Here is a 15,858-nt window from a genome sequence, read left to right on the forward strand (position 1 = left end):
CTGGAAAGGTAGAGAGAAAATTATTTAGCAAATATTTCAATCACCAAAGAACTTATTAGCTTTGTAAGGGAGAGGTAAATTATCCCTCCTACCCCTCTTGAGTTCTTTTGGCTCTTCTAATAATTAAATGGACAAATGACAGATTAACAGGACAAAAAATTAATTAGTAATTGATATGATATGATATGATCTCATTGATAGGAGACCTAAGAAGGGATGAAAGCAGGCAGCTTTTTATACTTTTTAGACAAATAAATAAATTTTCGAGGAATTAACAAAACAAAGAAATGTAGGTTTGGGTATTCACTAGTGAAGAATCCAAGCAGAGATGGTTTATACAGTCTTCTCAGCTCCGAATTCCCTATCTTAGGTGATAAGGATGTCTCTCTACCTCCTGGTGAAGAGAAGGTGCCTTTCACATTCGGGATTCATTTCCTGCTCTCAGGGGGACAAAGGAAGGTCAGAATGTTCTTTTTGCACTGGTGTTTGTCAGGTAACTTGAATTCAAAATAATCAATATGCCAAAGTGGCATATTCTTCGGTGACCTGCCCTAAACCCTATCAACTATAATCCAAAGAGTTATGAGGACTGGGATAGAATCTCACTCCAAATCAAGGACAAATAATGGCAGGGGAAGCAACCATCAGTTAATTGGAGGAGGGCAATGATAATCACTAAAATCTCAGTGAAATGTTGTGATCAAATAATTGCAGTGGTAAGAAATCTGGCTAATGTATCCTGTGTCATAATGTAAATTAGTTAATAGACTAATTGCTATAAAATTTGATGGGCTGATAGTAGTTGGAGGAGATTAGAGGACAATTGGTGAATCAAGGATCTAAGAAAAACTTTAAGAGTGCAGTAGAGCTATAAAAGAGACTTGGAGATGGGTTGTTAAAGAAAGAGGAGGCCCTAGAAAAGAAATGACTAATTTGATCTGCTGTGATGCGTCTCTGTTTCCATGATCCATCATATTAATTACATTTTTCTAACCAAATTATATTCTCTCCTAAAATATAATTAAAGTTCTCATACCCTAGAGCTTCCTTAAAAAATCTAAAGTAAAGGTAAAGCAACAGTGGGTAAATTTAGTTGACACTAAAATAAAAAATTAGATGTCCTACATAAATGGACACTTTGTGATGCAATAGTATCCAGATGTTAATGATAGCAAAGGTCAGGAATAACAAGTTTTCAATTTCTGCATTAATTCTGAAGTAATGTTGATAAGGACTCAATATCCTGCAGACAATTAGAACCCTGAGATTGAGTTTAAATGAATGGGCTTTAATGATTAGAGTGTCTCCATATCCCTCCCAATGATCATTAAGAAAGAAAAATGTTTTTATGAAGTACATGAGGTTGACTGGTAATGTTTATTATGTGATGGATGACTTAGACTATTTAAATCATCAGGATCTTTGGAAACTAGAAATATGCAAAGAAGAATCTATTAGGTTAACCAAATGGTGCAAATAATTTATTATTTATTTTGTAATTAGAAATACAAAATCTAATTCATTCTCTGTAATTTAAAAGCTCAGACATTTTCCATTTGTATGGCATTTATCATATACCTCCATGTAGTTAACATTTGTTATGTTTATGGATTCCCATTGTTATGAGTCCCCATTGCATGTCCCCAGTTCATGGCTTCATTCTCAGCTCTGGATACCTTTCCCTCTACATCCATGATACACTTGGTGGCAATTAGTCTGCTAGGTTCACATAAGTGATCTATTTTTGTAAACCACCTCTGCAAAAAACTTAAGATTAAGTTTTGTTTCCATAAATTACATGTCCAGGACCATGGACCTTTCAGGACTTTCTACAGGTAGTTAAGTCAACAGTTTTTTTAAAGTAATGCCAAGTTTTCTGGGATATATTCAGGTGTGTGCCTCTATACGTGTGCATTTATGTGACAGTCACATGTCTATTGTATAACAGGCAGGCTAATCAGAGTACCGTTCTGAACCTCTTCTCCAACACTTAGTAACTTAACAGCTGTTACTAGGAGATTTCCTTAAAGCTTCTCTGCTTCAATTTGTTTTAAACATGAGGAGGCATAAGTTTCTAATGAGGATTAAATATGAAAATATACATAAAGTGCTTATTTTTAATACCTGGTCTGGGGGCGCCTGGGTGGCGCAGTCGGTTAAGCGTCCGACTTCAGCCAGGTCACGATCTCGCGGTCCTTGAGTTCGAGCCCCACGTCAGGCTCTGGGCCGATGGCTCAGAGCCTGGAGCCTGTTTCCGATTCTGTGTCTCCCTCTCTCTCTGCTCCTCCCCCGTTCATGCTCTGTCTCTCTCTGTCCCAAAAATAAATAAAAACGTGGAAAAAAAAATTTATTTAATACCTGGTCTGTAGTAAATGTTAAGTAATAGATATTAAGGTGTGTATATAGCATGTCATGTGTATATATACATATATACATGTGTTTTAAATGTGTATTTACATATATTACACATGTATATATGTATATATATATATATATATATATACACAAATGTATAATAAACACCGACATGTACATATAAAAAGATCAGAGAGAAATTAACCAATGTGTTAATGTAGCTGTGTTTATCTGATGGGAGTTTGTATTTTTCTTTATACTTGGCTGCACATTTCAAATTTCCAGTTTCAAATTTGCAGTTATTACATTTATAATGGAAAAAAAGATAAAGATAAATATTTGTTCACTTTGAAAAAGGTGATCTTGAATTGAACCATCAGAGAGTGTGGTTATAAAGAATAATTTCTTCATAATGAGAATTTTTAAATACTGGAATAGACTACTAGGTTTATGGAATTCTGCTTTTTGTTGTTCCTTAACACTTTTCACTTTTTAATCCTAATTGAAGTGGAGAGAATAGACCTCAGGTTTTCAAAGTCCTGACAACAAGCCTGGTGGTTCTGTGATGACATACAAGTTAACTCCTATTATAAAAGTTATGTTTTATAATCAATAAATAGGAAACATAACTACTAATGTACCTAGAAAATTGATGTGGGCTTTTTTTTTTTTTTTTTTAATTTTTTTTTTCAACGTTTATTTATTTTTGGGACAGAGATAGACAGAGCATGAACGGGGGAGGGGCAGAGAGAGAGGGAGACACAGAACCGGAAACAGGCTCCAGGCTCTGAGCCATCAGCCCAGAGCCTGACGCGGGGCTCGAACTCACGGACCGCGAGATCGTGACCTGGCTGAAGTCGGACGCTTAACCGACTGCGCCACCCAGGCGCCCCAATGTGGGCTTTTTTTTAAAAGGTGTTTTCTTCTGGGATTTGATTGATGATAAGGAGGTAGGTGAGCATTTTTTCCCCTCAGATTTAACTCAGATTGGATATACTTCTGACCATAGATATTCAGATTTGACCAGACATATGCCCTTTAGCAAGGAGCATCCACTGAAGAAAACAACCACAGCCTAAAGACAAATGAAGAAAATTATTACAAATGGATACTTGGGTATTTTAAATATAATTTAAGCCTGACCCCAATCTTATAATTCCCACATTTGATCTGGTATAAGTAATACAGATTATAGTTAAAAAACAAATATAGCTTGGGGTGCCTGGCTGGCTCATTCAGTAGAACATGCCACCCTTAATCTCAGGGCTGTGAGTTTGAGTCCCACATTGGGTATATAGATTACTTAAATAAATCAACTTAAAAAAATACAGCCTAATATATAAAGACCAAAGAGATAGTTAGATAAAGTACTTTTTACCAATCTGGTTTTCTGAGCAGGTAAAAAGAATTGAATTCATATGTGTTCTAAAATTCATCGCTGGTTAAAGACCATTAAATGGTTATGAAATTCGTCAACCCTTCTGGTACTGACACTGCTGTTCTTCTATCACCCTTATATTATTTAATAAGGGTATTTGTCATCTTTAGTGCTTATTTGGTAAATCATTTGAGGTTTACTGACCATGGAAGGGCCATATGTAATGCTCATATGTAAGTAAATATGTCTATTTCCTGGGATTCTTATGCATACTTTATTTTTAAATGTATTTAATTTTCATTAGTTTAATAGCATAAATTTTGCATTTTGGTGAATTTGCTCTTTTATTTTAATTTATTATTAAATATGTGACACAAATACATACACAGAATATTAAGCACCTATATAACCAACACTAAAATGAAGAAATAAAACATTGCCAATATTGTTTTTTTAAGTTTATTTATTTATTTTGAGAGAGAGAGTGTGTGAGTGCATGTGAGTGGGGGAGGGGCAGAGAGAGAGAGAGAGAGAGAGAGAGAGAGAGGGAGAGAGAGAGAGAATCCCAAGCAGGCTCCACACTCACCACGGAGCCCAAAACGGGGCTCCATCTCACAGCCGTGAGATCATGACCTGAGCTGAAATCAAGAGTCAGATACTTAAATAACTGAGCCACCCAGGCACCCCATCAATATTGTTTACGTACCCTCTGTACCTCTCCACAATTATACCCTCTCCCCTGGTCACCTTTTCAGAGAAAAGTATTTTCCTGAATTATGTGTTAAATATTCCCATTATATTTTTATGCTTTTATATATGGAGGTGTCCATAAATAATACACAGTATTTGAATATTTCTGAACTCTATTTTTCTGGAGTTTGACTTCTATGTCAATATTAAGTTACAGCCATCATCCATATTGACACTAGGATTTTCAATTAATTCATTTACTTATATTTAATACTCCATTATATAATTTAGCACATTCTTAATCTGAAAGACACGGACTTTGCTTTCAAGTTTTCTGGTATCACAAAGAGTGTTGCTAAGAGCATTCTATTACATTTCTCTTTTTGCAAACATGTAATTAGGATACATACCCAAAAGTGGATTCAATATGTCAGAGGAAATTGCATATTCAAATGAACGTGTTACTGGCAAATGGATCTAAGAAATGTTTCTATCAATTTATTCACCACCAACAATATTCCTTATGAACACCTCTTATCAGGCTTTCTAACCATTCACTCATTTACTTCTCTGGTAAATGATTATTCATGTTGTTAGACTTTTTTTTTTTGCTATGCGATTGTCTTTTTCTGAAATGATTTTTAGGTCCTTCTTTGTTGTGAATATCAACTGTTTGTTACTTATGTTAACAATAAATACATTCTTTTACCTTTATTGAGTTTTTTTATTTACTCAACATGTGGTATAACTTGTTGAATATTCTATGTGTGCTTGAAAACAACATGTGTTCTGATGTGTTGAGTTGTGTTCTATAAACATTAATTATATCCTGTTGGATTATGGTACTGTTTAGTTCTATACCTTTATCTTATATTTTTATCCTCTAAATCTTTGATGAGTTCCATTCTATTACTACTGTTGATCCCATAGAGGTGTTTAAATCCCCAGCTATAAATGTGGATTTATCTAAAAGCCCATTCAGTTCTCTCAGATTTTATCATGTTTTTGAAGCTCTTCTGTGTGGGTATACATATCAAGATTGTTATATTTTCTTGGTGGATCAATCCTTTTATTATGTAATAGTCTCCTTTGTCACTAATCATTTTCTTTGTTCTGAAGACTTTGTTTGTCTGATATTAATATACTTAATCCAGTTGTCTTTTGATTAGCATAATAGGTTTTTTTTTATTGCTGCAGTAACAAGTTACCACAAATTTAGTGGCTTAAAATAACACAAAATTATTATATTACCATTTATTTGGTCAGCTCTTGGAGACCCTGAGCCAGACTGTCAGTCTGAGGTCCTATTCACTTCCTTATATCAGGTCTAAGGGCATGAGATCCTTGGTCTGAAGGTGTAGCCATTGGTCACCAAAGGGAGCAAGTAGTCCCAGATCCTATCTGGAGAAAAGGTGAGGACCCTTTCTGAGTTCTGACTCAAAGTGTTCCAGAATGAAGAGGGCCTCACAGAACAGTCAACACCAGGTACCCCATGGTAAGGATGGTAGCTGAGGCCCCAGGGAATTAAGTAGCTTGGTTTAAAGCGTCAAATTTTAGGAACACCTGGGTGCCTCAGTAAGTTGAGCATCCGACTTCAGCTCAGGTCATGATCTTGTGGTTGGTGAGTTTGAGCCCCAGGTCAGGCTCTTTGCTGACAGCTCAGAGCCTGGAGCCGGCTATGGATTCTGTGTCTCCCTCTTTCTCTGCCCCTCCCCTGCTCACACTCTGTCTCTCTCTCTCTCTCTCTCTCAAAAATAAATAAACTTTAAAAATACATAAATAGTCAAATTTTGAGCAGTAGAGGGAGGGGACCTGAGCCTGGTTAGTAGTTGATATGATAATCCTGAATGTGAATTAAGAGGACAACCCACTCCAGAGCAGAGGGTGTCCCACTTCCAGCCCCTGCTGCCACCCCAGTACACCTCAGACAGTGATGGAAAACCTCACCCCTAAGGCTCACTTCCCTCATCGGTGTATTAGCTTCCAGAACTACCATAACAAATTACTACAGTTTGGTGGCTAAAATAACCAGCAATTTATTCCATCAGTTATTTGGGCTCGAGATCTGAAATCAAGTTGTTGGCAGTGTTGGTTCCTTTTGCAGGCTCTGAGAGAGAAACTGTTCCATGCTTCTCTTCTCACTGCTGGTGGTTTGTTAGCATTTCTTGGCATTCCTGGCTTGTGAATGCATCTCTCCAATGTCCACCTCTGCCCTCACATGGCCTTCTTCCATTTGTGTGTCTTTTCTGTGTCTCTTACGTGTATCCAAATTTCACTCTCCTTTTTCTTATAAAGATACCAATCCATATACTTATGGCCCACCCTATTGCAGTATGACCTCGTTACATTTGCAAAGATCCTATTTCCAGATATAGTCACATTTGTAGGTACTGGAGGATAGGGCTTAAACATCTTTTGGGGGCACACAAATATTTCAATCCACTACATCAGAGTTCTCAGGGGACAGGCTGATCAAGAACACAGAAGACATCCCTGTGGGTTCCTAGAAAAGCAAGTTCAAAGAAACCTTCAGAAGAGGTCCTTATTACAGCCAGGGAAGTATTTCCCTTCTGAAGATGAACACACCCTCTCATCCTCACACCTCCTGTGGGCTGGCATTACCTGTTCACCTGCCTGCACTTCTGCCTGATGCCCTTGACCAGTGTCACCATGCCTTGAAGTCACAGGAATAAGCAATGTGCTTATGAGAAACACAAGACTCAAAGTGAAACCCCCCCCCACCTTTCAATTTGGGGGATATTCCCCAGAGCTTCCCTGCTGCTGGTATTCCCCCAGGAACCTCAGAAAGCCACGTGTGTTACCACTGCTCTTGCAAGTGTTTCATGTATAAAATGAGATGAAGGTGCCAAGAGCCAAGATGAGGAAAGACTAAGCACCTCTGAGGTCACACTCAATTAAGAGCTCACACTGAAGGCTTCTAACAAGAAAGAAGAGTGTAGTTGATGGTCCACTTCCTGCTGTACAAGTATAAGATGAAAGGCTCTTTACAAAAGCAGACATGCTAAAAATTGTCAACACAAAGTACAAGCACCAGTACCCTGAAGACTTCACGAGGATGTCTAAGAACATGCAGCTGATCTTTCGCATTAATGTGACAGAAGTAGGCCCTAGAAGCCACTCTTGTGCCCTTGACACCAAGTTGGGTATTACCAGCAAAGGGAGAGTGAATGTTGGAGGGGGTTGCATGAGATTGCACTCCTGATCCCATTCCTGGGTGTAATCTTCATGACTGGAAATTGTGCCACTGAGGAAGAGATCTCGGAAATCTTTTTTCTTTTTTTAATGTTTTACTTATTTTTGACAGAGAAAGCACATGTGCAAGCAGGGGAGGGTCAGAGAAAAAAAGGGACAGAAGATCTGAAGCAGGCTCCATCCTGACAACAGAGAGCCCAACATGGGTCTTGAACTTGAACTCGGGAACTGCAAGATCATGACCTGAGCCAAAGTCGAAGGCTTAACTGACTGAACCACCCAGGTGCCTCACTTAGAGTTCTTGAACATAGTAAGGATATATGCTGGGAGGAAGTAGTTAACTTGGAGGGAGCCCATGAAGCTCATCACCAGAGATTTGATGTAGGTAGAGTACCTGGGGCAGGTTCTCCAGGGGGAAAAAGAGAGAATCTCAAGCAGGCTCCATGCCCAGCACAGAGCCTGCCTTGGGGCTCAACCGTGAGATCATGACCTGGGCCAAAATCAAGATCAGACGCTTCACTGAATGAGCCACTCAGGCACCTCACAATGTAAAAATGTTTAAATTATAAGTTATATGTTCCACAGAACCAATTGCCTGAAGCAGATCAGGTGATATTCAGGGATATTATAGCCTTAAACAGATTTTTTTTTAAAGGACACATATTAAATATCAAAATATTTCAAAATGCTAGAGAAAGAATTGAACTTCACGTTCAAAGAAAAGGTAAGAAATAATGGAGATAAATATAAAACCAATGAATCAGAAGACACAGTACAGGTAACTGAAAAATGCCAATTATTTTTTTTTTAATGCTTGTTTATTTCTTTTGAGAGAGAGAGACAGACAGTGAGCAGGGGAGGGGGAGAGAGAGAGGGAGACAGAGAATCCCAGACAGAAAGATAGAGTGAGCAGGGGAGGGGGAGAGAGAGAGAGAGAGAGAGGGAGACAGCACAGAGCCCAGCGTGGTGCTCAAACTCACAAACTGTGAGACTATGACCTGCGCTGAAATCAATAGTTGGATGCTTAATTGACTGAGCCATCCAGGTGCCCTGAAAAATGCTAGTTCTTAAAAAAGATATTTATGACAGATGATTTTATAAATATTATCAATTTCAAAATAAAGAAAGAGAAAGTGGTATTTGTTAAATAATATTCTGTAAAATATAGGTGCAGAGGTGATTTAAATATTATAAGTGAACACTAGAAATATGCTATAAAAATATATCAGGATAAACAAAGGGCAGACAAGGAAATATTTCTACCTAAAGGAGAATTTCAAGTAATTACTTTTTTAAAAATGGGAGAATGAGAGAATTATAATTCTACAGTCCATAACAGGAAATGGGTAACAGTCATAATTAGCAGAGTCCCAGGATTACCAAAAAGTAAGATACACAGACAGTACACTAATGGAAGTCTAAACCATCACCTGTGGTGTGGTCCTCCCTAAGAACAAACATTTTGATTAAAAAAACAGAAAACAACAACAAAAACCAACAAAACACTAATCTGATCAAGCTTCTGCTTAAAATTATTGGTGATTGTTATGCTGCGTGTCATATAAACAGGGTACATTGTACTGTTTTGTGCACTATACTGTATGCTTGAGAATTTCTGTGAAAAATGACTTATTGTAAATGTATTTAAAATGTACCTTAAAAATCAAATACTCAAGTGAAAATGCTATCTTTTAGCAAAGTGTAAATTACAAAGGAGTTCATTAGAAACTGGGTATTTTATCAACAAATACAAACTGAAACTAGTCTAAAGACATCCTGAAAACAAAAAGCATAGAAAAATGACAAGAAGTAGGAAAAATGCACAGAGAGATAGTATTCAGTGAAAATATGATCACTTGCATATGTAACTTCATATGACCTCAAAAAATCAGCAGCTTTCGAAATCATTCATCACAGTCCTTTCCATGCATAAATTAAGTATTCAGAATACAATTTATGTAAAAAAATAAATCTGACTGGTGAAGAAAAGGAATAGATCATGTGATGTTTCTGAGACAGCCCACCACCTGCCCTGGTCCCTGCCTGTATTACACTCCAATTATCCCATTTCCCATTAAGGGTAGGACATGACTCAATCCAAGCTCTGCAAGGGTTTCAGTAAGAAACCTTATAAAGAGTTTGCTGGGATATGACATTTTCTAAGAAGCATTAATAAAAGAGAAAGAAGCCATGAGGAGAACTCCATGAATGAAGACAGAAGAATGTGGAAACATGCAAATGTACATTAAGGGATGAATGGATAAAAATATATATGATGGAATATTATTCAGCCATGAGAAAGGAAGATATCTTGTCATTTGTAAAAACATGGATGGAACTTGAGCACATTATCCTGAGATAAGTGAGAAAGACAAAAACTATATGACACCACTTATATATAGAATCTAAAAGGGTCAAACCAGTAAAAAACAGAGTAAAATGGTGGTTACCAAGGGATGGGGGAAGGAGAGGTAACACTGATATTGAATAAGGGTATAAAGTTGCAACCGGGAATAAATAAGACATAGAAATCTAATGCACAATATAATGCAGACACCAAAATACCCTTCTTATGCAATGTAACCAGTAACACGAGAACAGCATTTTCCGACATGTAAATATACCAAATTAATGCACAGTACACATTTAGTTTCCACAATGTTATGTATTTCAAATTTATTCAATAAAAAATATTTAAAAAAAATTTTTTTTAATTTTTTTTAACATTTTTATTTATTTTTGAGACAGAGAGAGGCAGAACATGAATGGGGGAGGGGCAGAGAGAGAAGGAGACACAGAATCGGAAGCAGGCTCCAGGCTCTGAGCCATCAGCCCAGAGCCTGACGCAGGGCTCGAACTCACGGACCGTGAGATCGTGACCTGAGCCGAAGTCGGACGCTCAACCGACTGAGCCACCCAGGCGCCCCTTTTAAAAAATTTTTGAGTGACGTCAGAGGAGACAAACAGCAAAGAATAAAGGGAGGTCACACACATGGGCCAGTGCCATATTTGAGCTCTAAATATCCACCATCTGTGGCATTTCCTCAGTTCCTCTCAAAGGCTCTAAGAAAGTAAGGACATCGTCATGAGAGGAATCAGCGGGGAACAAGAGAGGACTGATTCCAGGGCTGACACCAGTCAGCAGGAAGACAACGTGACCCGTAAGGACGTACAACAATCTCCACTGTGAAACAGCTCTGTGCACAGAGCCCTGCCCCTGCTGTTGGCCACGCCTCCCATGCCCCTCCACGCCCTCCCTACGCCCTCCCCCTCTACGCCCAGCCCCGCAGGCGTAACCGGATGTCCCACCCCCTGACTTCCTCCCACAGAGCTTTCGGCTGTGCGGGATTCCATCTTAGGCCGGTGGAACCAAGTCAGCCGCCGAAAGAGTCCCGGTTGCGCCTCGGCAGCAAGTAAGATTCCAAATGAGGACTGAGGGGACCTCCTGCCACAGAAATGAGGGGACCCATTAGATGAGAGCCCCAGTCCAACCCAGGGAGGCGCCAGACCAGTCTGTCAGGCTGATCTACCATGCACTTCCATTTTGGATCTGTTTGAGGTGAAAGCTTTCTGTGGGGGGGCTAAGAGTCCCTTGACTTACTGCTAGTCCAGAAGAGGCTCCCGAGTGAGTGCTGAGGGGACCACTCACCCCAGACAGCGGCGGGCTCACCAAGCCTCAGCCCGTCTGTCAGCCCTGACAGACTTCAGGCAGGGGCGATGGGAAGTGTGGCTGACTTCTGCCTCCAGAGTCTGAGGGAGGTGAGAGCTTAGTCTGAGGTAGTTGGTGTCACGTCGGCAAAGGCAGGAGTCCCGGTGAGGACCCCGCGTGAGTTCTCATGCTTCCACTGATCCCGGGTAGCCGTTGTGGCACGGCGTCAAGCCTGTGTTGTCAGCTCTTGATGCCGGTGGATGGGGTGGCTCCTCACTTCCTTTCTGGGTGTCTCAGACTTGTGGGGCCTCGATTGGAAGGTGGAGCGTCAGGTGATAGATGGCAGTGGTAATAACACCAAGCAGTATTCAGGTTGCCTAGCGCATGTGAGGATTGCGGGCTCGACCAACTGATGGGGGAGGAGGTCCACGGAGCCCTTCCCCTGTTGTCAGCCCTGAGAGGCGCAGGGAAGGGATGGTGGGCGGAGGCGACTTTTCCTTTCCTCCTCTGGGGCTCAGGAGGTTAAAGGATTTGTTAAGTCAGCAGGAGTTCCAGGCCCTGGCAGAGGTCATTGAGCCATATTTGAAGGGCAAACTCGCCACATACGAGTGTAGTTGCACAGATCACAGGGAACCCTTGGGAGATTCTGAGCAGTGATAGCCAGAGGAGACACCCAATCACTCCTCCATGGCGTTCACTGGAATGTGAGGGCTTTTATTGTCAATGGGTTAAAGTGAGTTTCCTGAAAGAGGTTTGAGGGGCCTGCCCACCACAGAACATACTGGTCCCAGAGTGTCTAGCCCCTACTGTGAATACTGGTAAGCCTGGCTATGGTGACTAGATGAGACTTTTCATGCCTTCTCACTTGTCTAAGGGAGAACAGGCCTTCGGGGAGCAAGAGTGGCATTAGGAATCAGACACGTTCTGTCTGAGGCCCAACCATTAGCCACAGTAAAGACCCTGAGTGAGGGCTGAGAGAACTACCCATCCCAGAAGACTGGAACCTATCATAACCCTACTTAGTTCCCGTGACAGCTGTGGGAAGTTCTGGGCAGAACGCTCATGCTGAGACATTCCCTCATTTCCTGGGTAGTGAACTGAGGGTGATGAAAGTTCATCTGGGGAAGTGATATCAGATCCCGGGCCCTACCAGTAGTCGAAGAAAGCACCCTAAGTGAGACTGATGGAGACACCCACGTCAGAACAGACTGATAGCTACAGAACTGTCCCTTTGTCACACCTGCAAAATTGGATGTGATGGGCCCCTAATTCCTCCCAGGGCAAGAGTCTTATACACTGTCAAGATTCAAGATATAGATCGTGATTGAGCAAACACTTGACCATCCACTTGAATGCAGAGGGGACCCCATGATATCTGCCCTATGCCTATACTTGTTTCCTGAAAAGCCCCAGACAAAAATGGTCAGAAATCTCTTTTTTTTTAAGTTTATTTTATTTATTTTGAGAGAGCACAAGAGGGGCAGAGAGAGAGCGGGAGAGAGAGAGAGAGAGAGAGAGAGAGAGAGAGAATCCCAAGCAGGCTCCTCACTGCCAGCATGGAGCCTGATGTGGGGCTTGAACCCACAAACCGTGAGATCATGACCTGAGCCGAAATCGAGAGTCAGATGCTTAACTGACTGAGCCACCCAGGCGCCCCTGTCAGAATCCTTAGCACTACAGGTTATACACTGTGGTCCTAGGGAGGTGGCAGTCTTGGTCTGCAGGGGGTGGGTTCAGATTAGCAGTGGATAGAGTGACCAGACAATGCAGGAATTTGTATAGAAACTCACAGTAAAGAGCGAAAACAATCCAGCCCAGAACATAGGATCACCGAGGAGTCCCCGTACCTTTATTGGATCAGGATAACTGGGCAAGTATCCCATGCTAAATTGTGTATTCTCTTCCTTCCTGGGCATTTCAGGCGGTTGAGGTCCTTGGCCTACGTGCCCACGTTACACGAGGTCTGCAAAGGAAGGATCCCAGGGCTTGCCAACAGTCACAGCAAGCGTCCTGAATGAGGTCCAAAGGGCTTACTCACCTGAGAACAGAAGGACCCCTAGAATGCCTAGCTTCTCCTATTACTCCAGGAAAAACCCAATAAAGGTGGATACATGGCATCCTCCCTAAACTTCTTGGGGTGACTCAGGAAAATAAAGCACTCTTGTATCATGAGTGATTAACATCACTTGGCAGACTGGTCCTGCCTGAGGCCCTACCGGTAGCCAAGGCAAGTACTTTGAGTGCATACTGAGGAACTGCTGACCACAAGAGAATGGGGAAGACAAGCCTAGCCTGGCCCTGTTCAGTGCTGAGAGGCTATGGGCAAGGCTCTATGGTAGTCGTAACCACTAATTACCTCTTCCCCATCTTGAGGCGAAGCCTTTGGTCTCAGGGGGCAGTGCTAGTTCAGGAAATGAAGAGATCCCAGGATTTGCCTGGATTCAAAGCAGGGCAACGGAGTGAAAACTGGGGGGGGGGGGGGGGGGGGTTGAGGTGGGCACTGACACCAGTACAAATAGCATCCACAGAATCTAGCTCCTGTTGTCAGCCCTGGGAAACCCCAGGTAGGCTTTCTGGAGGAGGTACCTCCAGGGTTCCTGGTCTTAGGAGATGTGACTTTGGTCTTAGGGGCACCGCCTCATAGTAGCATGGGGAGATGAGTCAGGCCCTGTTGAATGCCAAGGTAATGAACTTGAGTGAGGATTGATGGGAGCACCCTCAGAACAGAAATGGCTCTGTAGAGCCAACCACACCTGCCTAGTGTGATCCCTGAGAATTCTCAGCTTGGGTTTGCTAGCTGCATCCTCCGGAGCATTAAGACTTCCTCCTTCATGCCCTTCTGGGACACAGCAACCAGGAGTCAGGAAACCTGTGAGGCCCTATAGCAGTGTTGTCATGAGAAGTCCATTGGAGACAGCTCTTAATCAGTGCCACCCCAGTTGAGTTTAGCAGCTGAGGCTACTCACATCTGCCTTCTTCCTCTTAGGTGGCGATTCCCCATTGCCCACCTTTTTGTCCACACTCCTGCCTACTGCCATCCACAAGAGATATCATGCCTCTGCCCCAGAAGAGTCCACAATACTCATGTGATCGATGCCTTCCGGCCCACAGTGTGACCCAGGGCCTGGAGGATGCAGACGACTCCAAGGCTCTGGAGGAGACCTGTCTCTCCTCCCATCCTCTAATTCCTGGCACTTCGAAGGAGGCTCCTGGTGTTGGTATACCCAGCAACCCTGAGAATCCTCAGAGTTTCTGCTCCTCTTCCATTGCCATTGCAACCACCTCAACAAGTGAGCTGAATGAGGGCTCCGATAGCCAAGAAGAGGAGGATAGCACCTCAGAGGCTGGGCCAGATGCCAAGAATGTGCCCGTAGATGCTCTAGATAAGATGGTGGCTTTGTTGGTGGATTTCATGCTGTTCAAGTATCTAAAGAAAGAGCTCATGACAAAGGCAGATATGAAGATCGTCATCAAAGGGTACGAAGAGCACTTCGCTGAGGTCTTCCTGAAAGCCTCTGAGCGCATGGAGATGGTCTTCGGCCTTGATGTGAAAGAAGTGGATCCCATCAACCACTGCTATGCCTTCTTCATCAAATTGGGCCTCACCTATGATGGGGTGCTGCATGGTAAAGAGGGCATACCCAAGACGGGTGTCCTGATACTTATCCTGGGTGTGATCTTCATGAAGGGCAACAGTGCCAGTGAAAAGGAAGTCTGGGAAGTTCTGAAGTTGACGGGGATATATCCCGGAAGGAAGCACTCCCTCTTTGGGGACCCCAGGAAGCTCATCACCCAAGATTTCGTGAAGGGAAAGTACCTGGAATACCGCCAGGTGGCCAACAGTGATCCCGCACAATTTGAATTCCTCTGGGGCTCAAGAGCCCACGCTGAAACCACCAAGATGAAAGTCCTGGAGTTTCTGGCCAAGGTTCATGGGACTGACCCGAGTTCTTTCCCATCTCAGTATGAGGAGGCTTTGGAAGAAGAAGAAGAGAGAACCCGAGCCAGAATGTCAGCCATGGCTATCTCTACTTCTGTGGCCACTGCAAGTTTCTAGTGCCAAGTCCAGTCACTTCTCTTGCCCCTAGTGAAGCCTGAGGCAGGTTCTTCACTTTGTCTTTGAGAAGGTCAGTTAGTGTTCATAGAATTTAGGTCTGTGATGAGGTGAAAGCAATAGTTGATATGTCTATGTGTTCCTATATTGTGTAACTTGAAAATTATTTTTTAAACTTATGCATTTGTTTAAATAGTGTTTCTTTTGATATAGATTCAATTAGTCAAAATCTCCAGGTTTATGAAAGTATAGGTCACAAATTTAATGCTATGATGAGGTTTAATATAGTGTGAGTTTTGTTATTTTATTAAACTAACTGTGAAACCATCTTAAATAATTACTTGGAAAAGATAACTTGGAACTGCAGTAGGTATTTACTGCAAATCTGAGAGTGATCAGTTTTAAGGTGGTTGAGTTCAATAAATGGAAAAAAAAATTGTCAATCTGTGGCCCCCTTTTGCCTTTTATATTTTTTTAATAAAATTAGATTATATATTCTTTAATATGCTGAACTTGTTT

The 15,858-nt window shown here is 41.8% G+C and overlaps 1 protein-coding gene across 1 annotated transcript; it reads left to right on the top strand.

Moving 5' to 3' along the window:
• Positions 1–14,337: 14,337 nt before the first annotated feature.
• Positions 14,338–15,342, top strand: MAGEB16 (MAGE family member B16). The gene has a single exon (XM_047075774.1). The coding sequence runs from the start codon at positions 14,338–14,340 to the stop codon at positions 15,340–15,342; it is 1,005 nt and encodes a 334-aa protein (XP_046931730.1).
• Positions 15,343–15,858: the final 516 nt, after the last annotated feature.

Source organism: Lynx rufus, unplaced genomic scaffold (genome assembly GCF_022079265.1).
Source record: "Lynx rufus isolate CCGP_SWC_20201006 ecotype Redwood Valley unplaced genomic scaffold, mLynRuf1.p SCAF_14, whole genome shotgun sequence".
In the NCBI taxonomy this organism is placed as follows: Eukaryota; Metazoa; Chordata; class Mammalia; order Carnivora; family Felidae; genus Lynx; species Lynx rufus.

What these genes read in the sequence shown, in the direction of transcription:
- MAGEB16 (XM_047075774.1), top strand. Translation starts at nt 14,338, where the DNA reads ATGCCTCTGCCCCAGAAGAGTCCACAATACTCATGTGATCGATGCCTT.